This window comes from Ranitomeya imitator, chromosome 8, assembly GCF_032444005.1.
Source record: "Ranitomeya imitator isolate aRanImi1 chromosome 8, aRanImi1.pri, whole genome shotgun sequence".
NCBI classification, from domain to species: domain Eukaryota; kingdom Metazoa; phylum Chordata; class Amphibia; order Anura; family Dendrobatidae; genus Ranitomeya; species Ranitomeya imitator.
In genome coordinates, this window is record NC_091289.1 from 58,679,953 (window position 1) to 58,706,305 (window position 26,353).

The following is a 26,353-nucleotide window of genomic DNA, read 5'->3' on the forward strand; positions in this document are numbered from 1 at the left end:
TGTGTGGCAACCTTGTGAAGACTTACAGAAAACGTTTGACCTCTGTCATTGCCAACAAAGGATATATTACAAAGTATTGAGATGAAATTTTGTTTCTGACCAAATACTTATTTTCCACCATAATATGCAAATAAATTGTTAAAAAAACAGACAATGTGATTTTCTGGATTTTTTTTTCTCAGTTTGTCTCCCATAGTTGGGGTCTACCTATGATGTAAATTACAGACGCCTCTCATCTTTTTAAGTGGTGGAACTTGCACTACTGCTGACTGACTAAATACTTTTTTGCCCCACTGTATGCATTGCTTCTCTCTAAAGTGGAAATGAAACATGATGTGCGTGATCATGAACTCTGGAGACGTGCATGTTTCTATGCATAAAAACACATTTCATTCAGATTTATGGAGGCGGCACTGCTATGGATTCAGGGAAGACAAGAGAAAAACGTAGAATAAAATATGTACAAAACACATTAGGCTCTACTTTCAGTGATTCAGGGACCATCTCTTCTAGAACCTCAAGTCCTGTATGAGCACATTAGAAACGCTCTTCCAAATTCAACCGTCTCATCTGTCGGATCAGACACCCCCCTTTTTGTTTTTTAAAGACCACTTTCTTACAGATTATAATATATGATGTAAAACTGCAACAGTCATTGTTGATTGCGAGACTAAATGACCACAGTTTAAATATCTGGATCACTGAGCAGTAACTAATGCTGTGGGATCACCATGTTCCATGCTCCAGAGTCGATAAAATTCAGTGAAATCCACATAGGGCTCCACCCGACCATCCTCGTCTGGCTGAAGAGATGGTGATGGGCGAGTGCGGAAGAGGCCGCCGTCTGAGCTGGAGCTGCTGCTCTGAGTGTGTGTGTTGGTAGACTGGAGAGTTGCACTAGGCGACTGCCTGTATAAAAAAAAGAAATAAACGCAAAGGATATTAAAGCGGCTGGTGGAACTTACCGTACAAATAGGTTCCACAATGATTTCATTCTTTATACTGTTTTCTGTCTTTTCTTCAGAGTTACCAGTGGTTTTATTTTGAGATAAACTTCATGGATTTACATTCATGAAGCAGTCTTTTGATTGCTGGCCTTATACTTTTTATTTTGTGTGTTTAGACTCCCTTTAAATGACAAATAATTTCACAGGAAACTTATGTCTGTGATTTCTCCAAAATAAGGGGAATTTTCAATTTTTTCACTGACTAATCCAATTGCAGTAAAGAAAGGTTACGTTTTAAAATATAATTCATTAAAAGTTAGGTTTTACAATTTCCCTTTAAATGACACTCTCGGCTAATTGTCCAATTCCATCGGAACCAGTAAAAATGTAAATCATGAACAGAAAATTCTATATGTTTCTTAAATGCCTTATATTATATTCCGTTTTATTTAAGAAAAGAATGGGCTGCATAAGACTGGTGATTATTTTAAATAAAACTCATAAGCAAGTCATGGCGAGATCTTGCTCTCTGCACTAACCCAGAGCTGCCACGTACTTAACAACAAACACTTGGATTGTGCTTTTCTCACAATGGACTCAAGGAGCACACTACAACATAGAAAACAATTGACAAAAAGCATGCAGCAGCGCTGGGTTAGCGTAAAGGGCAAGATCTCCCCGTTTTATTGCGAGGAGGGCCACAGAGGGTTACAAGATCCCATATCTTCGCCTCTCACTCATCTCCTTCCGCCTTCTTCAGACTGTGCGGCGTCACGGCCGTGGCATGCGATTAGGGATCAGCTGACGCCGCACAGTCTGAAGAAGACAGAAGGAGATGAGTGAGAGGCGAAGATATGCAGTGCGCATGCCCATGAATCCCAGCCCTGCAGTATGAATAAATCAGAAGACACTGCGGGGCGGGATCTCGGGCAGCGCGGCCGCACAGGCGCAGTCAGCCTGACATCAAATGATGTCAGAAGACGGGCAGCGCTAACTGCGCATGCCCAAGGGATAACATAACAGCGCAGGCTCCAGGACAGATTCAAACAATGCTGAGGAGGCGGCGCCCGGCGCTAAAGGGGTATGAGTGATGGCGGTGCTGCGTCTGATTAGGAAGGAAAGTCCCGCCTCCCTGGCGATTTCACGGTATGAGGGGGCACATTTTATAAGTGTTTATTTCGGTGTGTGCAGGGAGCATAGCTAAAAGAGCCACCTTGTCCAAATGCAGCATTAGTGCTGCACAAGATGGCTCTTTTAGTTACAAACGCCTGGGGGCGGGAACGGGTTCCCTTTAACATCAATATTTCATTCAATGTTTTTGGTTGAAATCCAGGGTGGTGTACAGAGACACAATTGTAAACATTCTGAGTCTGTCCAAATAACATCTGGACAACATGGTACATTGCAAGCAGCTCGTACAGGGGATTCACTAAACCATCTCAGACAGATGTCTGTCCAGCCTCTGTTGGAAGACTTCCATTGAAGGAGAACTCACCACCTCTCGTGGCAGGCTGTTCCACTTACTGATCACCCTCACTGTCAAAAAGTTTTTTCTTATATCTAATCTGTATCTTCTCCCTTTCAGTTTCATTCCATTGCTTATCGTGTTTCCATGTGCAAATTAGAATAATGATGATCCCTCTACATCTACAGTTTGTTTGCTGGCACTGTATCTCATTACATTACTTTTTGTAATACTTAGTCATTTATAGGCTTTTGAAACATTTTGGTATAGATCACACAACCCTTACGAGAAATAACCTATATATTAGTAATGTCCAAGTGATATTTACATTGTAGGCGTTGTTCCGTCCAGCGTTGAACTTGTGTGAGTACCATTCACCATTGTTCCTTGTGATGGCATAACAAGCGATAGTGTGACACTGGTTTTACTAGTGTTCTGGGCATTGGAATATGGCACAGACACCGGGTATATGCGACCACCTAAAATATAAAAAGTGTTTTTCTGAGCTATAGAGACATAAAATAGATCATTAAAATCAAGCCTATAAGATGTGTGAAAAGAAGGTCACAAACCCTGTGTAGGTGTAAGAGTAGTCTGATTAATCTCTTCCAAAGGGTAGCCCAGGTTGCGGACAAGCAGCGTCATGTCCTCATATTTGGTACAGAATTTGGCGCGCTCCCCACCACTGACACAGGTGCTGTGATGAATCCGCTTGACTCTTTCCACCACTGCCTGAGCAACGTCATCCAGAGATACTTGCTTAGCAAACTCTGTGGCAATCATTGCTGCTATTTCCTTTAGATTAAAATAAAAAACAAACAGTGATCGTAAAGAGAAAAAAAAGACTACTATTTATTATCTTTAGGAAAATGCAGGTAGAAAGTAAAAGTATCTATGACACCTGGTTTGCTTGTCCAGGTCCATGAGCAGCATCCAGAGCTTTGTACAGCCCTTCTGACATCAACACCAGGAAGCCCGTTACCCCGTCCAGTAGCTGGCACCCATGGATTTCCGGCTCTGCCGTAATCGGCTTAGATTTTGCTGCACTGAGAACAAGAGTACCGCAAGCAATTGAAGCAATGGAGTGAACAAAACAAACTTCTAACAAAGTTTAGAACAAATTAGACGTAAATATTCCAACACAGAACTATAGTATAATAGGACCGCCAGCTCTCAGCTATAAATTGCACTACAATCCCATCCACAGTGAACTGCTCCGCGACAGCACAGCAGTGTCCGGGGCAGAGGTATGTGCACTGCAGTTATATTTCTATCAGAAGGGCAGTATTCTCATGTGGAGGTCAATAAAAAAGGAATTATAACATGCTATGTCAATATTCGTAAATTAGTCACACAATGTTTTCTGCTGCCTAAATGAAATCTAATATTTCATACATGGAACCGGAGAAAATACTAAATATATTTAAAAAGAGCTGCAAATGTGTAAAAATACAAAAAAAAAAAAAAACACAAAATAAAACACTGCCCAAAATACATTACTCAGATCCAATGCTGCAGAGCGGATCTATTAGCGGTTCTCCCGTACCTTGTTTACAGGAAGTTAGCATATGACCACTGCAGCCAATCAGTGGCCTCATCACGTGCAGTACTACTGGCATCATTGGCTGAGCACGGACGCCAGTAGTACAGGACATTGCTTTCGGACCACTTATTGGCTGCAAACATCAAATGCTCCTGCCTGTAGACAAGGCATGAGAGGATGGCTGGAGTGTAAGGCTCGATTGTGATGGTTATGGGGCGGGATACAAATGGCCGCCCATCCGGTCTACAGTAACATTGAATTTAGCCGTTTTTCAAAGTGAGTGATAAGTTCAGGAGGCAGGGAGAAAGGCAAGACGTGGCTCATAAGTGGAGAGAGAAGCATATTTCTTTGGAAAGATATATTACACAGTTTCTTGTATTTGATTATGTTATTGATTAACGATCAGTTTTTCGAAGCGAAAATAAACATTTAACAACTTCACTATGACAACACGCAATAAATTTGTTTTATTCCTGGGCTCAGGAACTGAAAATGCTCCAATCAAAGTGGGTGCTGGTTTTGTTACATAGCTAGCACCTAACAGTAACGGATATGTTCAGAGGTAGCTTAACCCATTAAGCCCCGAGGGTGGTTTGCACGTTAATGACCAGGCCAATTTTTACAATTCAATTTCTGACCACTGTCCCTTTATGAGGTTATAACTCTGGAACGCTTCATGCCCTTAAATCACAGAGATATGTCACACAAAAAACTTAATAAGTAACATTTCCCACATGTCTACTTTACATCAGCACAATTTTGGAAACAAAATTTTTTTTTGTTAGGGAGTTATAAGGGTTAAAATTTGACCAGCAATTTCTCATTTTCACACCATCTTTTTTTTATTTTTAGGGACCACATCACATTTGAAGTCATTTTGAGGGGTCTATATGATAGAAAATAACCAAGTGTGACACCAATCTAAAAACTGCACCCCTCAAGGTGCTCAAAACCACATTCAAAAAGTTTATTAACCCTTCTGGTGCTTCACAGGAATTTTTGGAATGTTTTAAAAAAAAAACATTTAATTTTTTTTTTCACAAAAAATTTACTTCAGCTCCAATTTGTTTTATTTTACCAAGGGTAACAGGAGAAAATGGACCCCAAAAGTTGTTGTACAATTTGTCCTGAGTACCCCGATACCCCAAACCACTGTTTGGGCGCATGGCACAGCTCGGAAGGGAAGGAGCGCCGTTTGACTTTTCAATGCAAAATTGACTGGAATTGAGATGGGATGCTATGTTGCATTTGGAGAGCCCTGATGTGCCTAAACATTGAAACCCCCACAAGTGACAACATTTTGAAAACTAGACCCCCTAAGGAACTTATCTAGATGTGTGGTGAGCACTATGACCCACCAAGTGCTTCACAGAAGTTTATAATATAGAGACGTAAAAATAAAATATAATTTTTTTTCACAAAAATGAACTTTTCGCCCAATTTTTTATTTTTCCAAGGGTACCAGAAGAAATTGTACCCCAAAAGTTGTTGTGCAACTTGTCCTGAGTACGCGGATATCCCATATGTGGGGGTAAACCACTGTTTGGGTGCATGGCAGAGCTCGGAAGGGAAGGAGCTCCGTTTGACTTTTCAATGCAAAATTGGCTGGAATTGAGATGGGATGCTATGTTGGGTTTGCAGAGCCGCTGATGTGCCTAAACATTGAAACCCCCCACAAGTGACACCATTTTGGAAAGTAGACCCTCTCAGGATCTTATGTAGATGTGTTATGAGATCTTTGAACCCCCAAGTGTTTCACTACAGTTTATGACGCAGAACCGTGAAAATAAAAATTCTTTTTTTTTTTTTCCACAAAAATTATTTTTTAGCCCCCAGTTTTGTATTTTCCCAAGGGCAACAGGAGAAATTGGTCCCCAAAAGTTGTTGTCCAATTTATCTTGAGTATGCTGATACCCCATATGAGGGGGGGAACCACCGTTTGGGCACATGGCAGAGCTCGGAAGGGAAGGAGCGCCATTTGAAATGCAGACTTACGGTAGATGGAATGGTCTGCAGGCGTCACGTGTGACCTCATATTGGAACCTAGACCCCCCAAGGAACTTATCTAGATGTGTTGTGAGAACTTTCAACCCCCAAGTATTTCACTACAGTTTATAAGGCAGATCCGTGAAAATAAAAAATCATTTTTTTCCTACAAAAATGGTTTTTTAGCCCCTCAAATTTTTATTTTCCCAAGGGTAACAAGAGAAATTGGACCACAGAAGTTGTTGTCCAATTTGTCCTGAGTACGTGGATACCCCATATGTTGGGGTAAACCCCTGTTTGGGGGCACGGGAGAGCTCGGAAGGGAAGGAGCACGGTTTTACTTTTTCAAGGCAAAATTGGCTGGCATTGAGATCGGATGCCATGTCGCGTTTGGAGATGTGCCTAAACAGTGGAAACCCCCAATTCTGACTGAAACCCTAACCCAAACACACCCCTAACCCTAATCTCACCATAACCCTAACCCTGACACACCCCTATCCCTAATCCCAACCGTAAATGTAATCCAAACCCTAACCCCCTAGCCATAACCCTAATGGGAAAATGGAAATAAATACATTTTTTTAATTTTTTAATTTTTCCCTAACTAAGGGGGTGATGAAGGGGGGTTTGATTTAGGCTTCTTTCACACTAGCGTCGGGCTCGGCCCGTTGCAGTGCGTCGGGCCGAGGTTACTGACGCTAGCGTTGTAAGCGCCGCACAATGGGTGCAGCGGATGCAGATTTTCATTGCATCCGCTGCCCCATTGTGAGGTGCGGGGAGGTGGGGGAGGAGTTCCGGCCGCGCATGCGCGGTCGGAAAAAGCGGTCCGTCGGCAGCAAAAAACTTTACATGTAGCGTTTTTTTGTGCCGACGGTCCGCCAAAGCACGACGCATCCGTCGCACGACGGATGCGACGTGTGGCAATCCGTCGCAATGCGTCGCCAATACAAGTCTATGGGGAAAAAAACGCATCCTGCAAGCACTTTTGCAGGATGCGTTTTTTCGGCAAAACGACGCATTGTGACGGATTGCAGTTAACGCTAGTGTGAAAGTAGCCTTACTTTTATAGCGGGTTTTTTAGCGGATTTTTATGATTGGCAGCTGTCACACACTAAAAGATGTTTTATTGCAAAAAAAATTGTTTTTGCGTTACCACATTTTGAGAGCTATAATTTTTCTATATTTTGGTCCACAGAGTCATGTGAGTCTTGTTTTTTGCGTGACGAGTTGACGTTTTTATTGGTAACATTTTCGGGCACGTGACATTTTTTGACCGTTTTTTATTCTGATGTTTGTGAGGCAGTATGACCAAAAATCAGCTATTCATGAATTTCTTTTGGGGGGGGTGTTTATACCGTTCCGCGTTTGGTGAAATTGATGAAGCAGTTTTATTCTTTGGGTCAGTACGATTACAGGGATACCTCATTTATATCATTCTTTTATGTTTTGGCGCTTTTATACGATAAAAACTATTTTATAGAAAAAATAATTATTTTGGCATCGCTTTATTCTGAAGACTATAACTTTTTTATTTTTATGCTGATGACGCTGCATGGCGGCTCGTTTTTTGTGGGACAAGATGATGTTTTCACCGATACCATGGTTATTTATATCCGTCTTTTTAATCGCGTGCTATTCCACTTTTTGTTTGGCGGTATGATAATAAAGCGTTGTCTTTTGCCTCTTTTTTTTACGGTGTTCACTGAAGGGGTTAACTATTGGGACAGTTTTATAGGTCGGGTCGTTACGGACGCGGCGATACTAAATGTGTGTTCTTTTATTGTTTTTTTTTTTATTTAGATAAAGAAATGTATTTATGGGAGCAATATATATATTTTTTCTTTATTTAGGATTTTTTTTTTACACAACTAAATATATATTTTTTTTACTTTATAACATTGCCCCAGGGGGGCATCATGTTATAAGGTCAGATCACTGATCTGACACTTTGCAGAGCACTGTGTCAGATCAGCCATCTGACTGCACTTGCTGCAGGCTTACCAGCGCGTGCTCAGAGCAGGCGCTTGGTAAGCCCCCTCCCTGCATGATGCTTCCCTATGCCCCCGTAACGCTGCGATCATGTTTGATCGCAGTGTGCCGGGGGTTATTTTGCCGGGGGCGGTCCGTGACCGATCCTGGCACATAGTGCTGGATGTTAGCGGACACCCGGCCACGATCGGCCGCGCTCCCCCCGTGAGAGCGGTCGATCGCTATGACGTACTACCCCGTCACTGGGATTTAAGTCCCAGGTCACCTTGACGGGATAGTACGTCATATGGGATTAAGGGGTTAAAGGGGTTTTCCCAAGAACAGAAGTTCAGTTTAATCAATAGATTTTGGAATAATAATCATTTGCACAATTGGAAGTGTTTACAGAAAATGTTCCTGTGCTGAGATAATCTTATAAATGTGTCCCTGCTATGTACTGTGTAATGGCCGTGTCTGACCATACAGGAACATTGTCTGATAATAGCACAGCTCCTAGGCAGGGGAGGAAGCAAAAGAGCATCCAGACATTACAGCACGGGATCACAGCTGATTCTTTTGTGTGCTAAAACATTTCACTGCATGTTTTTAAACAATATTTTAAATAAAAAAATAAAATAAAAAAAAAACAGCTGTGATCCCGTGCTGTTCTGTCTGTATTCTCTTTAGCTTCCTCCCTGCCCATGAGCTGTGGTATGATCAGACCATGTTCCTATATGGTCAAACACGGCCATTACACAGTACCCAGCAGTGGAACATTTATAAGATTATATCAGCACAGGAACATTATATTTAAACACATCCAATTGTTGAGCGTATTAGCATTCCAAAATCTACACTGTGTGCAGAATTATTAAGCAAGTTGTATTTTAGAGGATTATTTTTATTATTGATCAACAACTATGTTCTCAATCAACCCAAAAAACTCAATATCAAAGCTTAATATTTTTGGAAGTTGGAGTGGTGTTTTTTTTTTTTTAGATTTGGCTATCTTAGAAGGATATCTGTTTGTGCAGGTAACTATTAGGGTATGTTCACACGTTCCTGATTTCCATCCTTTTTTTTTCAGGACTGTTTTTTTAAAAACTGCAGCTCTTGGCAGAAAACGCAGGTCCTTTTTTTGTCCTTTTTTGATGCGTTTTTTGATGCGTTTTTTGATCCTTTTTTTTATCCTTTTTTTTATGCAGTTTTCTATGCAGAGTCTGTGTGTTTTCTAGGAAGTTTTTTAGGGTTAAAATGGCTGAAAATACCCTAACCCTACCCCTAACCCTACCCCTAACCCTATTCTAACCTTAGTGGAAAAAAAAAAATTCTTAATTTTTTTTTATTGTCCCTACCTATGGGGGTGACAAAGGGGGGGGGGGGGTCATTTACTATTTTTTTTTATTTTGATCACTGAGATAGATTATATTTCAGTGATCAAAATGCACTTTGGAACGAATCTGCCGGCCGGCAGATTCGGCGGGCGCACTGCGTATGCGCCCGCCATTTTGCAAGATGGCGGCGCCCAGGGAGAAGACGGCCGGACGGACACCGGGACGCCGGGTAAGTATAAGGGGGGGAGATTAGGGCACGGGGGGGCATCGGAGCACTGGGGGGGGGCATCGGAGCACGGGGCGGTGGGATTGGAGCACGGGGAGGCGGGATCGGAGCACGGGGGGGGGCAGCCACACTCCGCCCACGCACTTCCGCCCGCTTCCCCGCACTTCCTGCTGCAGCGGTTCTGCACCACAAACCGCAGTAAAACCCGCAGATATTTTTTTCATCTGCGGGTTTTACTGCGGGTTTGACCTCACAATGGAGGTCAATGGGTGCAGAACCGCTGCGGCTCCGAAAAAAGAAGTGACATGGTACTTCTTTTTTCCCGCAGCTATTCAGCGCGGCTTTTTTTTTTGATTTTCCGCATTGTGGGCACAGCAGTTCCTGTTTTCCATAGGGTACAATGTAATGTACCCTGCATGGAAAACAGCTGCGGACCCGCAGCGGGAAAATCGCGGCAATTCCGCATGAAAAAAAGGATCGTGTGAACATGGCCTTACTGTGCAGATTTATTAGGCAACTTAATAAAAACCAAATATATTCCCATCTCACTTGTTTATTTTCACCAGGTAAGCCAATATAACTGCACAAAATTTAGAAATAAACATTTCTGACATGCAAAAACAAACCCCCCCCAAAAATAGTGACCAATATAGCCACCTTTCTTTATGATGACACTAACAGCCTTCCATCCATAGATTCTGTCAGTTACTTGATCTGTTAACGATCAACAATGCGTTCAGCAGCCACCACAGCCTCCCAGACACTGTTCCGAGAGGTGGACGGTTTTCCCTCCCTGTAGAGCTCACATTTTATGAGGGACCACAGGTTCTCTATGGGGTTCAGATCAGATGAACAAGGGGGGCATGTCATTATTTCTTCTTCTTTAAGACCTTTACTGGCCAGCCACTCTGTGGAGTAGTTGGAGGCATGTGAAGGAGTATTGTCCTGCATGAAAATCACGTTTTTCTTGAACGATACCGACTTCTTCCTGTACCACTGCTTGAAGAAGTTGTCTTCCAGAAACTGGCAGTAGGTCTGGGAGTTGAGCTTCACTCCATCCACAACCCGAAAAGGTCCCACAAGTTCATCTTTGATGATGGAGAAAAAAAAACCACGATGTTCCAGCTCCAAAAGGTAAAATAAACAAACTTTATTGGGAAAATATAAAAACATGAAAAATCATGAGCTCCATGAAGACAACACCATGACCTGCGTGAGTTTGGCTACACGTTTCGACCGGAAAGGTCTTTGTCAAAGCACATCTACCAAGATTCCTGTAAGAATACAAAGAACCCTTCTGCCAATCAGGTAACTACAAAAAGGTCACATGTTTAAGGTCCTATAGGACATGATATATCTAAACTAAAAAAAAAAAAAAAAAAAAAAAAAGGAACCCTTCTGCCAATCAGGTAACTACAAATAGGTCACATGTTAGGTCCTATAGGACATGATATATCTAAACTAAATTTAAGAAAACGAATACAAAAATATATACAAAACATGCAAAAACAACAAATACATGAATAATAACAAAAATATGATGAAATTATCATGAAAGATCATTCTCAATAGTGAAACATAATTTTGTGACGTTTATTTAACCCTTCAGGAAATCTGGTCCCTAGATTAAATATCCAAAATGTTTCACGTGTGAGCAAAGATCTGGCCAGATCACCGCCGCGGGGAGGTTTTTTCACTTTTTCAATGCCGGTAATTGTTAAAGAACTAGTATTCCTGGCATGTACGTCCACAAAATGTTTTGCTGCTGCAGATATATTGCGGTTGATATTTCTGATACTGGAAATATCATACAGATGTTCAGAAAAACGTGTTTTTAGTTTCCGGGTGGTGCAACCAATATAAGATTTGTTACAAAGGTTGCAATCAATTTTGTAGACAACATGTCTTGAATTACAATTAATGAAATCACGAATATGAAAAAAATTAGTTTTATTAGAATCATAAAACGTTTTTGTAACAGCCATATGTTTGCACGTAGTGCAATTAACGGTGCCACATTTGTAACTGCCCTTGCAGTCTAACCACGTTTTAGACCTGCGGCTATTCTGTGATACAAATAAACTCGGAGATAGAATGTTACCGAGAGTTGGAGCTCGTCTGGCCACAACATTGCAGCCTCTGTCCAATATTCTCGCTAAAATGGGATCCTCATACAATATAGGTATGGTTCTATTAATAATAGTTTTGATGGCATTAAATTGGGGACTATATTGCAGACATACGAATGGTTTGTTCGAGAATTCTTTTTTCTGTCTATGTGTTTCATGATTCTTTTGAGATGAAATAAGGTCTTTTTGATTTTTATTAATAACGATGTTATAGGCTCGATTTAGCATCCAATTTGGGTAACCTCTATCATGAAATTTTTTACAAGATTTAATTAAATCGTTATTAAGGTGATCATTGTTGTTGCAGTTCCTTTTAAGTCTAATAAATTCACCAACTGGAATCGACTTTATTGTGTGCCTAGGATGGCCACTATTAGCACGCAAAATTGTATTGCCAGAAATTGGTTTGGAATATGTTCTGGTAGAAATACATTGCCCAGGAATACCAGTCAACTCCAAATCCAGAAAAGAAATAGTTGTTGTGTGATGAACAAAAGTAAATTTTATATTAAAATTATTAGTATTAATATAAATCAATGAACATCGGTATGGCAGACACATCGCCCGACCACACGATCAACGTATCGTCGATGTATCTGCCATACCAATTGATACATGTAGAAAAAGGATTAGTAGATGAAAACAAAAAAGAAAATTCCCATGAGGCCATAACCAAATTGGCTAACGAAGGTGAAAATTTAGCACCCATGGCTACTCCAGTATGCTGTAAATAATATTTACAATCAAAAGAAAAAAAATTGTGTTAGAAGAAGTCACCTGCAAAATAAAATTAATTAACTCATTTGAATAAGAACTGTAACGATCTAAATGAAACCGTAAAGCTTGAATGGCTATATTGAATGGTATACACGTATAAAGTGAAGTGACATCGCAACTGAGCCAACTGTATTCAGAAGACCATTTCTTACATGATAATGGACCCAATACGTCCTTGGTGTATTTAATAAGACCCGGAATCCTAAGAACAAGAGGCTGCAAAACAGAATCAAGCCACTGACCCAAATGTTCATTAATAGACCCAATGCTTGAAATTATGGGTCGCATGGGAGGAAAACCGCCAGTTTTATGTGTCTTAGGAAGACCATGTAAAATAGGCATGACGGGATGTGATACTTGTAAAAACTCTGCTTGTTTTTCAGAGAAAATGCCCAAAGACACACCCTCCATAATTATTTCATCTGCCTGCTTTTTAAACAAAATAGTGGGATCCGATGATAATTCTCGATAGACATAGTCCTCAGAATCCATTATAACAATTAATCCGCTTTTATCGCTCATTTTGATGGTAATGTCCCCCATGTTTTTGATGTCTTCAATAGCTTTCCTGTGTTTTTTGGATAAATTGCTGATCCTTTTGTTGGTAGAGACATCATTCTGAAGAATTTTAAGTTCACGTTCAATAATTTCCTGAAATCTGCTCATGCAATCAGATCTTGTTTGGACAGGATAGAAAAAAGAATTTTTTGTGATAAAATTGTCAGAATAATGAACCAAATAATCAGGCACTTCATTGCTGTGTTGTAATTCTTGTAATGTTAAGAGGGACATTTGATCTTGAAAATCCAAAGTGCGAAATTCATTAACAGTAGTCACTTCAGAAACATCCTCGACCGTGTCATCATTAGTCCAAAAATGTTTCTTGATAGTAAGATTGCGAATGAATTTATTCAAATCCAAAATAGTCGAAAAAATATTGAAATTGTTATCCGGGACAAAATTAAGTCTATATGACAAAACTTCCAATTGTTCTTGTGAAAAAACCTTAGATGATAAATTTAACACATTGCTTGTATCAATTTTCAAGTGGCCTTCTTGCGGCGCGTTACCATGCCAGAACTGTTTTCGATGCTTACGCCCGCCGCGCCTTTTACGTTTTTTGTCTTGTTAGAATACTTGTTCAAACCACCACTAAAAGATTCATTGGTTGAGGTATCAGACATATTGGGATTGCTATCACCAGAATCACCATCATGTGAGCTAAAACTCACATAGCGTTTATGTTTTTTCCGGTAATACGTATTTCTTAAAATAGACCTTGGTGTTCTGGTGGAGGAATTGTCATCGTTCCAATCATAGATTTTGTTAGACGAGTAATCTTCCAAATCACGCTGGAATTTACATTTTTTACGGGACATAATCTCATCCTCCAATTTATTAATTTCATCTTGTGTATCGATGTCACTTCACTTTATACGTGTATACCATTCAATATAGCCATTCAAGCTTTACGGTTTCATTTAGATCGTTACAGTTCTTATTCAAAGGAGTTAATTAATTTTATTTTGCAGGTGACTTCTTTTCTTCTAACACAATTTTTTTTCTTTTGATTGTAAATATTATTTACAGCATACTGGAGTAGCCATGGGTGCTAAATTTTCACCTTCGTTAGCCAATTTGGTTATGGCCTCATGGGAATTTTCTTTTTTGTTTTCATCTACTAATCCTTTTTCTACATGTATCAATTGGTATAGCAGATACATCGACGATACGTTGATCGTGTGGTCGGGCGATGTGTCTGCCATACCGATGTTCATTGATTATATTAATACTAATAATTTTAATATAAAATTTACTTTTGTTCATCACACAACAACTATTTCTTTTCTGGATTTGGAGTTGACTGGTATTCCTGGGCAATGTATTTCTACCAGAACATATTCCAAACCAATTTCTGGCAATACAATTTTGCGTGCTAATAGTGGCCATCCTAGGCACACAATAAAGTCGATTCCAGTTGGTGAATTTATTAGACTTAAAAGGAACTGCAACAACAATGATCACCTTAATAACGATTTAACTAAATCTTGTAAAAAATTTCATGATAGAGGTTACCCAAATTGGATGCTAAATCGAGCCTATAACATCGTTATTAATAAAAATCAAAAAGACCTTATTTCATCTCAAAAGAATCATGAAACACATAGACAGAAAAAAGAATTCTCGAACAAACCATTCGTATGTCTGCAATATAGTCCCCAATTTAATGCCATCAAAACTATTATTAATAGAATCATACCTATATTGTATGAGGATCCCATTTTAGCGAGAATATTGGACAGAGGCTGCAATGTTGTGGCCAGACGAGCTCCAACTCTCGGTAACATTCTATCTCCGAGTTTATTTGTATCACAGAATAGCCGCAGGTCTAAAACGTGGTTAGACTGCAAGGGCAGTTACAAATGTGGCACCGTTAATTGCACTACGTGCAAACATATGGCTGTTACAAAAACGTTTTATGATTCTAATAAAACTAATTTTTTTCATATTCGTGATTTCATTAATTGTAATTCAAGACATGTTGTCTACAAAATTGATTGCAACCTTTGTAACAAATCTTATATTGGTTGCACCACCCGGAAACTAAAAACACGTTTTTCCGAACATCTGTATGATATTTCCAGTATCAGAAATATCAACCGCAATATATCTGCAGCAGCAAAACATTTTGTGGACGTACATGCCAGGAATACTAGTTCTTTAACAATTACCGGCATTGAAAAAGTGAAAAAACCTCCCCGCGGCGGTGATCTGGCCAGATCTTTGCTCACACGTGAAGCATTTTGGATATTTAATCTAGGGACCAGATTTCCTGAAGGGTTAAATAAACGTCACAAAATTATGTTTCACTATTGAGAATGATCTTTCATGATAATTTTATCATATTTTTGTTATTATTCATGTATTTGTTTGTTGTTTCTGCATGTTTTGTATATATTTTTGTATTCGTTTTCTTAAATTTAGTTTAGATATATCATGTCCTATAGGACCTTAAACATGTGACCTTTTTGTAGTTACCTGATTGGCAGAAGGGTTCTTTGTATTCTTACAGGAATCTTGGTAGATGTGCTTTGACAAAGACCTTTCCGGTCGAAACGCGTAGCCAAACTCACGCAGGTCATGGTGTTGTCTTCATGGAGCTCATGATTTTTCATGTTTTTATATTTTCCCAATAAAGTTTGTTTATTTTACCTTTTGGAGCTGGAACATCGTGTTTTTTTTTCCATTGGTTTGCATCGTGTCAGGACTTGGTTCCGTGCTCTGCTGGATATGGTGAGCTGGCTTTTTTTCTTTGCATCTTTGATGATACCAGCCCATACCAGTACCCCACCTCCACCTTGCTGGCGTCTGAGTCGGAGTGGAGCTCTCTGCCCTTTACTGATCCAGCCTCTGCCCCATCCATCTGGCCCATCAAGTCACTCTCATTTCATCAGTCCATAAAACCTTTCAAAAGTCAATCTTAAGATATTTCTTGACGTTTTATCTTATGTTTTTTGTTAAAAGGTGGTTGTTTTTCAGCCTTCCTTACCTTGGCCATGTCCCTGAGTATCGCACACCTTGTGCTTTTTGTTACTCCAGTAACATTGTAGCTCTGAAATATGGCACAACTGGTGGCAAATGGCATCTTGGCAGCTACACGCTTGATTTTCCTCAATTCATGGGTTATTTTGCGCCTTTTTTGCTTAACACGCTTCTTGCCACCCTTTTGGCTATTTGCCATGAAACTCTTGTTTGTTTGGTGATCACGCTTCAAAAGTTTGGCAATTTCAAGACTGCTGCATCCCTCTGTAAGACATCTCACAATTTTGGACTTTTCAGAGCCCGTCAAATCTCTCTTCTGACCCATTTTGCCAAAGGAAAGGAAGTTGCCTAATAATTAAGCACACCTTATATAGGGTTTCGATGTCATTAGACAACACCCCTCCTCATTACAGAGATGCACATCACCTGATTTACTTAATTAGTAGTTGGCCCTCAAGCCTGAACAGCTTGGAGTAGGACAACATGTATAAAAAGTATCATGTGATCAAAATACAACTTGCCTAATAATTCTATATATCCTGTTATGTTTGCTAATGACAGGTGTTATGAAGGCAATCCAGAAACACAGTGTGCTTAGCGATCAGAGCGCACACAGTGATCTGACAAATACCCAAAAATACAAGAACGAGCTCTGAGACGTGGAAACTCTGTAGACTGCACACCTGATCCTATCCTAAACACAACTAAAAGCGGCTGTGGATTGCGCCTAACAACTACCTAGGCAACTCGGCACAGCCTAAGAAACTAGCTAGCCTGAAGATAGAAAAATAGGCCTGACTTGCCCCAGAGAAATTCCCCAAAGGAAAAGGCAGCCCCCCACATACAATGACTGTGAGTAAGATGAAAAGACAAAACGTAGGGATGAAATAGATTCAGCAAAGTGGGGCCCGATATTCTAGGACAGAGCGAGGACAGTAAAGCGAACTTTGCAGTCTACAAAAAACCCTAAAGCAAAACCACGCAAAGGGGGCAAAAAAAAACCACCGTGCCGAACTAACGGCACGGCGATACACCCTTTGCGTCTCAGAGCTTCCAGCAAAACAAAAGACAAGCTGGACAGAAAAAAAGCAACAAAAAAGCAAAAAGCACTTAGCTATACAGAGCAGCAGGTCACAGGAACAATCAGGAGAAGCTCAGATCCAACACTGAAACATTGACAAGGAGCAAGGATAGCAGCATCAGGCGGATGAAGCAGTTAACGAGCTCACCAGAACACCTGAGGGAGGAAGCTCAGAAGCTGCAGCACCACTTGTGACCACAGGAGTGAATTCAGCCACAGAATTCACAACAGTACCCCCCCCTTGAGGAGGGGTCACCGAACCCTCACCAGAGCCCCCAGGCCGACCAGGATGAGCCGCATGAAAGGCACGAACAAGATCGGAAGAATGAACATCAGAGGCAAAAACCCAGGAATTATCTTCCTGAGCATAACCCTTCCATTTAACCAGATACTGGAGTTTCCGTCTAGAAACACGAGAATCCAAAATCTTCTCCACAAAATACTCCAATTCCCCCTCCACCAAAACCGGGGCAGGAGGCTCAACAGATGGAACCATAGGTGCCACGTATCTCCGCAACAACGACCTATGGAATACATTATGTATGGAAAAGGAGTCTGGGAGGGTCAAACGAAAAGACACAGGATTGAGAACCTCAGAAATCCTATACGGACCAATAAAACGAGGTTTAAATTTAGGAGAGGAAACCTTCATAGGAATATGACGAGAAGATAACCAAACCAGATCCCCAACACGAAGTCGGGGACCCACACGGCGTCTGCGATTAGCGAAAAGTTGAGCTTTCTCCTGGGACAAGATCAAATTGTCCACTACCTGAGTCCAGATCTGCTGCAACCTATCCACCACAGAATCCACACCAGGACAGTCCGAAGACTCAACCTGTCCTGAAGAGAAACGAGGATGGAACCCAGAATTGCAAAAAAAATGGAGAAACCAAGGTAGCCGAGCTGGCCCAATTATTAAGGGCGAACTCAGCCAACGGCAAAAAGGACACCCAATCATCCTGGTCTGCAGAAACAAAACATCTCAGATATGTTTCCAAGGTCTGATTGGTTCGTTCGGTCTGGCCATTAGTCTGAGGATGGAAAGCCGAGGAAAAGGATAGGTCAATGCCCATCCTACCACAAAAGGCTCGCCAAAACCTTGAAACAAACTGGGAACCTCTGTCAGAAACAATATTCTCAGGAATGCCATGCAACCGAACCACATGCTGAAAGAACAAAGGTACCAAATCAGAGGAGGAAGGCAATTTAGCCAAGGGCACCAGATGGACCATTTTAGAAAAGCGATCACAGACCACCCAAATGACTGACATCTTTTGAGAAACGGGAAGGTCAGAAATGAAATCCATCGAAATATGTGTCCAAGGCCTCTTTGGGACCGGCAAGGGCAAAAGCAACCCACTGGCACGAGAACAGCAGGGCTTAGCCCTAGCACAAATCCCACAGGACTGCACAAAAGTACGTACATCCCGTGACAGAGATGGCCACCAGAAGGATTTAGCCACTAACTCTCTGGTACCAAAGATTCCAGGATGACCAGCCAACACCGAACAATGAAGTTCAGAGATAAGTTTATTAGTCCACCTATCAGGGACAACGATCAGGTTTATTCGCCTGAAATTTTTGCAGCACCCGCCGCAAATCAGGGGAGATGGCAGACACAATGACTCCTTCCTTGAGGATACCCGCTGGCTCAGATAAACCCGGAGAGTCGGGCACAAAACTCCTAGACAGAGCATCCGCCTTCACATTTTTAGAGCCCGGAAGGTACGAAATCACAAAGTCGAAGCGGGCAAAAAATAACGACCAACGGGCCTGTCTAGGATTCAAGCGCTTGGCAGACTCGAGATAAGTCAAGTTCTTATGATCAGTCAATACCACCACGCGATGCTTAGCTCCTTCAAGCCAATGACGCCACTCCTCGAATGCCCACTTCATGGCCAGCAACTCTCGATTGCCCACATCATAATTACGCTCAGCGGGCGAAAACTTCCTGGAAAAGAAAGCACATGGTTTCATCACTGAGCAATCAGAACCTCTCTGTGACAAAACCGCCCCTGCTCCAATCTCAGAAGCATCAACCTCGACCTGGAACGGAAGAGAAACATCTGGCTGACACAACACAGGGGCAGAACAAAAACGACGCTTCAACTCCTGAAAAGCTTCCACAGCAGCAGAAGACCAATTAACCAAATCAGCACCCTTCTTGGTCAAATCGGTCAATGGTTTGGCAATGCTAGAAAAATTACAGATGAAGCGACGATAAAAATTAGCAAAGCCCAGGAACTTTTGCAGACTTTTCAGAGATGTCGGCTGAATCCAATCCTGGATGGCTTGGACCTTAACTGGATCCATCTCGATAGTAGAAGGGGTAAAGATGAACCCCAAAAATGAAACTTTCTGCACACCGAAGAGACACTTTGATCCCTTCACAAACAAAGAGTTAGCACGCAGGACCTGAAAAACCATTCTGACCTGCTTCACATGAGACTCCCAATCATCTGAGAAGATCAAAATGTCATCCAAGTAAACAATCAGGAATTTATCCAGATACTCACGGAAGATGTCATGCATAAAAGACTGAAACACAGATGGAGCATTGGCAAGTCCGAACGGCATCACTAGATACTCAAAATGACCCTCGGGCGTATTGAATGCAGTTTTTCATTCATCTCCTTGCCTGATTCTCACCAGATTATACGCACCACGAAGATCTATCTTAGTGAACCAACTAGCCCCCTTAATCCGAGCAAACAAGTCAGATAACAATGGCAAGGGATACTGAAATTTAACAGTGATCTTATTAAGAAGGCGGTAATCAATACACGGTCTCAGCGAACCATCCTTCTTGGCTACAAAGAAGAACCCTGCTCCCAGTGGTGATGACGATGGGCGAATATGTCCCTTCTCCAGGGATTCCTTCACATAACTGCGCATAGCGGCGTGTTCGGGCACGGATAAATTAAATAATCGACCTTTAGGGAATTTACTACCAGGAATCAAATTGATAGCACAATCACAATCCCTATGCGGAGGTAGAGCATCGGACTTGGGCTCTTCAAATACATCCTGATAATCAGACAAGAACTCTGGGACCTCAGAAGGGGTGGATGACGAAATCGACAAAAATGGAACATCACCATGTACCCCCTGACAACCCCAGCTGGATACCGACATGGAATTCCAATCCAATACTGGATTATGGGTTTGTAGCCATGGCAACCCCAACACGACCACATCATGCAGATTATGCAACACCAGAAAGCGAATAACTTCCTGATGTGCAGGAGCCATGCACATGGTCAGCTGGGCCCAGTATTGAGGTTTATTCTTGGCCAAAGGTGTAGCATCAATTCCTCTCAATGGAATAGGACACCGCAAAGGCTCCAAGAAAAACCCACAACGTTTAGCATAATCCAAATCCATCAGATTCAGGGCAGCGCCCGAATCCACAAACGCCATGACAGAAAACGACGACAAAGAGCATATCAAGGTAATGGACAGAAGGAATTTGGACTGTACAGTACCAATGACGGCAGACCTAGCGGACCGCTTAGTGCGCTTAGGACAATCAGAAATAGCATGAGTGGAATCACCACAGTAGAAACACAGACCATTCAGACGTCTGTATTCCTGCCGTTCAACTCTAGTCATAGTCCTATCGCACTGCATAGGCTCAGGTTTAACCTCAGGCAGTACCGCCAAATGGTGCACAGATTTACGCTCGCGCAAGCGTCGACCGATCTGAATGGCCAAAGACAAAGACTCATTCAAACCAGCAGGCATAGGAAATCCCACCATGACAACCTTAAGAGCCTCAGAGAGACCCTTTCTGAACAAAGCTGCCAGCGCAGATTCATTCCACTGAGTGAGTACTGACCATTTCCTAAATTTCTGACAATATACTTCTATATCATCCTGACCCTGGCACAAAGCCAGCAAATTTTTCTCAGCCTGATCCACTGAATTAGGCTCATCGTACAGCAATCCGAGCGCCAGGAAAAACGCATCGACACTACTCAATGCAGGGTCTCCTGGCGCAAGAGAAAATGCCCAGTCTTGAGGGTCGCCGCGCAAAAAAGAAATAATAATCAAAACCTGTTGAATAGGATTACCAGAAGAATGAGGTTTCAAGGCCAGAAATAGCTTACAATTATTTTTGAAACTTAGAAACTTAGTTCTATCTCCAAAAAACAAATCAGGAATAGGAATTCTTGGTTCTAACATAGATTTCTGATCAATAGTATCTTGAATTTTTTGTACATTTATAACGAGATTATCCATTGAAGAGCACAGACCCTGAATATCCATGTCCACACCTGTGTCCAGAATCACCCAAATGTCTAGGGGGAAAAAAAAAGTGAACACAGAGCAGAAAAAAAAAAAAATGATGTCAGAACTTTTTCTTTCCCTCTATTGAGAATCATTAGTTGGCTCCTTGTACTGTTATGTTTGCTAATGACAGGTGTTATGAAGGCAATCCAGAAACACAGTGTGCTTAGCGATCAGAGCGCACACAGTGATCTGACAAATACCCAAAAATACAAGAACGAGCTCTGAGACGTGGAAACTCTGTAGACTGCACACCTGATCCTATCCTAAACACAACTAAAAGCGGCTGTGGATTGCGCCTAACAACTACCTAGGCAACTCGGCACAGCCTAAGAAACTAGCTAGCCTGAAGATAGAAAAATAGGCCTGACTTGCCCCAGAGAAATTCCCCAAAGGAAAAGGCAGCCCCCCACATACAATGACTGTGAGTAAGATGAAAAGACAAAACGTAGGGATGAAATAGATTCAGCAAAGTGGGGCCCGATATTCTAGGACAGAGCGAGGACAGTAAAGCGAACTTTGCAGTCTACAAAAAACCCTAAAGCAAAACCACGCAAAGGGGGCAAAAAAAACCCACCGTGCCGAACTAACGGCACGGCGATTCACCCTTTGCGTCTCAGAGCTTCCAGCAAAACAAAAGACAAGCTGGACAGAAAAAAAGCAACAAAAAAGCAAAAAGCACTTAGCTATACAGAGCAGCAGGTCACAGGAACAATCAGGAGAAGCTCAGATCCAACACTGAAACATTGACAAGGAGCAAGGATAGCAGCATCAGGCGGAGTTAAGTAATGAAGCAGTTAACGAGCTCACCAGAACACCTGAGGGAGGAAGCTCAGAAGCTGCAGCACCACTTGTGACCACAGGAGTGAATTCAGCCACAGAATTCACAACAATATCCTATAGAGAACAACAGAGTTATAGTCCAGAAAAGTATTTTAAAACCTAAAAACATTTTATTTAAATAATTAAACATACGAACAATTCACAAGGCAGTATACATATACAATAGGTCAAGCAGATAAACAGGCTCAGGTGTGAAGACCAAACCAAGGGTGTGCTACTCTACCTGAAAAATCTTAGCGTATATAAGCCCCCCGAGGAAGCCCACGCGAAACACGCGTCGGGGCTGCACTAGACCTCCCATCCCGCAGATATATCCATGGGTAAACTGCTCTCCTAATCTATTTATTAGGTTATATTTTCTTTGGTGCTTTGTGTCAGCGCTTTTGCTAGATAGCCTCTAGTGAGACTTTTATATGGTACTCCGCCTCTTTTGGGTTTGGAACACTTGTGCGATCAATATTACTTTGTGGTACCAGTTCACTTTACATTTATGCTAGCTGCAGTGGCATATATGATACGTACCTTATATACGCTAAGATTTTTCAGGTAGAGTAGCACTCCCTTGGCTCTGCTCACACATGTGGGATGTGGTTTGGTCTTCACACCTGAGCCTGTTTATCTGATTGACCTATTGTATATGTATACTGCCTTGTGAATTGTTTTTATGTTTATTTATTTAAATAAAATGTTTTTGGTTTTAAAATACTTTTCTGGACTATAACTCCGTTGTTCTCTATAGGATATATTACATGGGACTGTCCTTATACACATTATGCTGTTTTTTTTTTAGATTGGTAGTGCCAGCTTATATGGATATTTGAGATGTGCCAGTGGTTTTTGCTCATAATAATTCTGCACACAGTGAATTGGTTAAAATGAACTTTTTTGTTCATGGGAAAACCCCTCTTAGCTCTTAGATGCCCATGTCAATCATGATGGCGTCATCCAAGATGCTTCAAAATAGCAGCCATCCATTTTGACGGCAATCAGCATCCTGCGCATCATGATCACTGGGTACTGATCAATTGCCAAGCCTCCGTGCCTGATGGAAATTCTGACATAAAGCCCAGACTGTGGCTGGATGTCATAGGAGGCCACTGATTTCACAATACACTGCAGTACTATAACAAGAAATAGCAAAAAAAATAATAAAAAATGTAAAAACATGAAATGTAAATATATTTATAAAACCGCTAAAATATAAACATTTAAATTAACCCTATTTTCCCCCAAATGAAAATAGCAAAACATAAAAATAAGCAGTGTGCATAACTCAACTTCATCAAAGCAGTTGATAAAGTATCTTAGACCTTATTGAAAAAATGACCAAGTATGGGACCGACAAGGCTACGGTTAGAAAGATTCATAACTGGCTCAGTGATCGTACTCAAAGAGTGAGAAATGGTTGCACATCAAATTGGAAGATTGTTTCAAGTGGGGTGCCACAAGGCTCTGTCCTGGCCCCAGTGTTGCTTCAACATTTTTATAAATGATCTACATAAGGGAATTAAAGGTAAAACAAATCAAATTTGTAAATGATGCAAAGCTAGGAGGGATAGCTAACACTAGAGAAGACAGAGAAAGGATTCAGAAGGATCTAGATAAGCTGGAACAATGGGCAGCGACTAACAGAATTGTATTTAACAGGGAGAAATGTAAGATTCTACACAACTGTACAAGAAAAATGAAAATTACATCTATAGAATGGGAGGAATAGAACTAAGTAACAGCAGGTGTGAAAAAAGACTTGAGTATACTAATAGATCACAGACTGCACATGAGTCTACAGTGTGATGCAGCAGCAAAAAAGGCAAACGCCTTTGTAGGATATAATAAGAGAAGCATAGAGTCTAGATCACGTGATGTAATTATCCCTTCTACTCCTCCTTGGTCAGAACTGTGTCCAGTTCTGGGCACATTTTAATAAAGACATTGAAAAACTGGAGCAAGTTCAGAGAAGAGCTACCAGGATGGTGAGCGGACTGCTAAGTTTGTCCTACGACGATTGGTTAAAGGATCTGGGAATGTTTAGCTTGCATAAAAGAAGGCTAAAAGGAGACTTAACAGCTGTCTAAAAATATCTGAAGGGATGTCACAGTGTAGAGGGACCATCCTTATTCTCACATGGAAATACGAGAAGCAATGGAATGAAACTGAAAGGGAGAAGATACAGATTAGATATTAGAAAAAACATTTTGACAGTGAGGGTGATCAATGAGTGGAACAGGCTGCCACGAGAGGTGGAGAGTTCTACTTCAAAGGAAGACTTCAACCAGTGGCTGGACGGACATCTGTCTGAGATGGTTTAGTGAATCCTGCATTGAGCAGGGGGCTGGAAACAATGACCCCTGAGGTCCCTTCCTACTCTAACATACTATGATTCTATATCTGTCTGAAGTAATAATGTCAAAAACAGTTATCCCACAAGGGGAATGCCGAAATGGAAAATAAAAGTTGAAACATCAGAACTAGTATTTTTTGATTGCCGCTATTCCACCAAAAAATGCAACAAAGGGATCAAAACGTTGTACAAATTTAGCAGTTTTTGGTGTTTCACACAAGCTTGAATCAGAGCTGGTGAGGAGTCACCGTGGACTACAATATAGGTGAGAGGAAGATGCTGGCCAACACTCACCGTGGAATATAATATAGGTGAGAGGAAGGTGCTGGCCAACACTCACCGTGGACTATAATATAGGTGATAGAGGAAGGTGCTGGCCAACACTCACCATGGACTATAATATAGGTGATAGAGGAAGGTGCTAGCCAACACTCACCGTGGAATATAATATAGGTGATAGAGGAAGGTGCTGGCCAACACTCACCGTGGAATATAATATAGGTGATAGAGGAAGGTGCTGGCCAACACTCACCGTGGACTATAATATAGGTGATAGAAGAAAATGCTTGCCAACACTCACCGTGGAATATAATATAGGTGATAAAGGAAGGTGCTGGCCAACACTCACCGTGGAATATAATATAGGTGATAGAAGAAAATGCTTGCCAACACTCACCGTGGAATATAATATAGGTGATAAAGGAAGGTGCTGGCCAACACTCACCGTGGAATAGAATAGGTGATAGAGGAAGGTGCTAGCCAACACTCACCGTGGACTATAATATAGGTGATAGAGGAAGGTGCTAGCCAACACTCACCGTGGACTATAATATAGGTGATAGAGGAAGGTGCTGGCCAACACTCACCGTGGACTATAATATAGGTGATAGAGGAAGGTGCTGGCCAACACTCACCGTGGACTATAATATAGGTGATAGAGGAAGGTGCTGACCAACACTCACCGTGGACTATAATATTGGTGAGAGGAAGGTGCTGGCCAACACTCACCGTGGAATATAATATAGGTGATAGACGAAGGTGCTGACCAACATTCACCGTGGACTATAATATAGGTGATAAAGGAAGGTGCTGGCCAACACTCACCATGGAATATAATATAGGTGATAGAGGAAGGTGCTAGCCAACACTCACCGTGGACTATAATATAGGTGATAGACGAAGGTGCTGGCCAACACTCACCGTGGACTATAATATAGGTGATAGAGGAAGGTGCTGACCAACACTCACCATGGAATATAATATAGGTGATAGAGGAAGGTGCTGGCCAACACTCACCGTGGAATATAATATAGGTGATAGAGGAAGGTGCTGGCTAAATCAGTGTTTGGATGACTGCTTTCTAAAGGTGTATGGGAACCTTTCTGTCTCCATAGAACAGAGAAATACACTGCTGTTTTTAGAAGGAATCTGTTATTAGGTTATGTTTTTGCCACCTAATCTGAGAACAGCATAACGTAGGGACAGATACTCTGATTCCAGTGATGTGTCACTTAATGGGTTGCTAGCTGTAATTTGGATAAAGCTGCCAATCAGTGGTGTGGGAAGAGATAATACACAGCTCAGCATTGGAGAGAACTGCTAGATCTGCAGTAGTCAAAACTGTAATTTTATCAAAATTGCATTAAGCAGCCAAGTTAGTGACATCACTGGAATCAGGGTCTCTGCCCCTGCATCATGCTGCTCAGTATTAAGAGCCCACTGGATTGATGAGGAGAGCCTTTTCCCTGTTCCTTTCTGTATGTATGGAGATTCATAAGTGCATGAAGCAAAATACCTCTATATGCAGCAGCAACTCATCTACTAAATCACAAAAGATCCCAGAAGGAAATGCAGAGGACAGAGCCATAGAAAGGTTA

At 41.4% G+C, this 26,353-nt stretch overlaps 1 protein-coding gene across 1 annotated transcript in view; it reads right to left on the bottom strand.

Annotated features, from left to right (window-relative positions):
- Positions 1 to 296: 296 nt before the first annotated feature.
- Positions 297 to 26,353, bottom strand: part of TAB1 (TGF-beta activated kinase 1 (MAP3K7) binding protein 1) — an 86,765-nt gene continuing 60,708 nt past the window's right edge. The window contains exons 8-11 of the mRNA XM_069735928.1: positions 3,314 to 3,458; positions 2,985 to 3,207; positions 2,741 to 2,891; positions 297 to 909 (exon numbers count right to left, since the gene is read on the bottom strand). Of these exons, the coding sequence (XP_069592029.1) occupies positions 699 to 909; positions 2,741 to 2,891; positions 2,985 to 3,207; positions 3,314 to 3,458 (730 nt within the window). The 3' untranslated portion in view covers positions 297 to 698. The remainder of the gene's footprint in view (positions 910 to 2,740; positions 2,892 to 2,984; positions 3,208 to 3,313; positions 3,459 to 26,353) is intronic.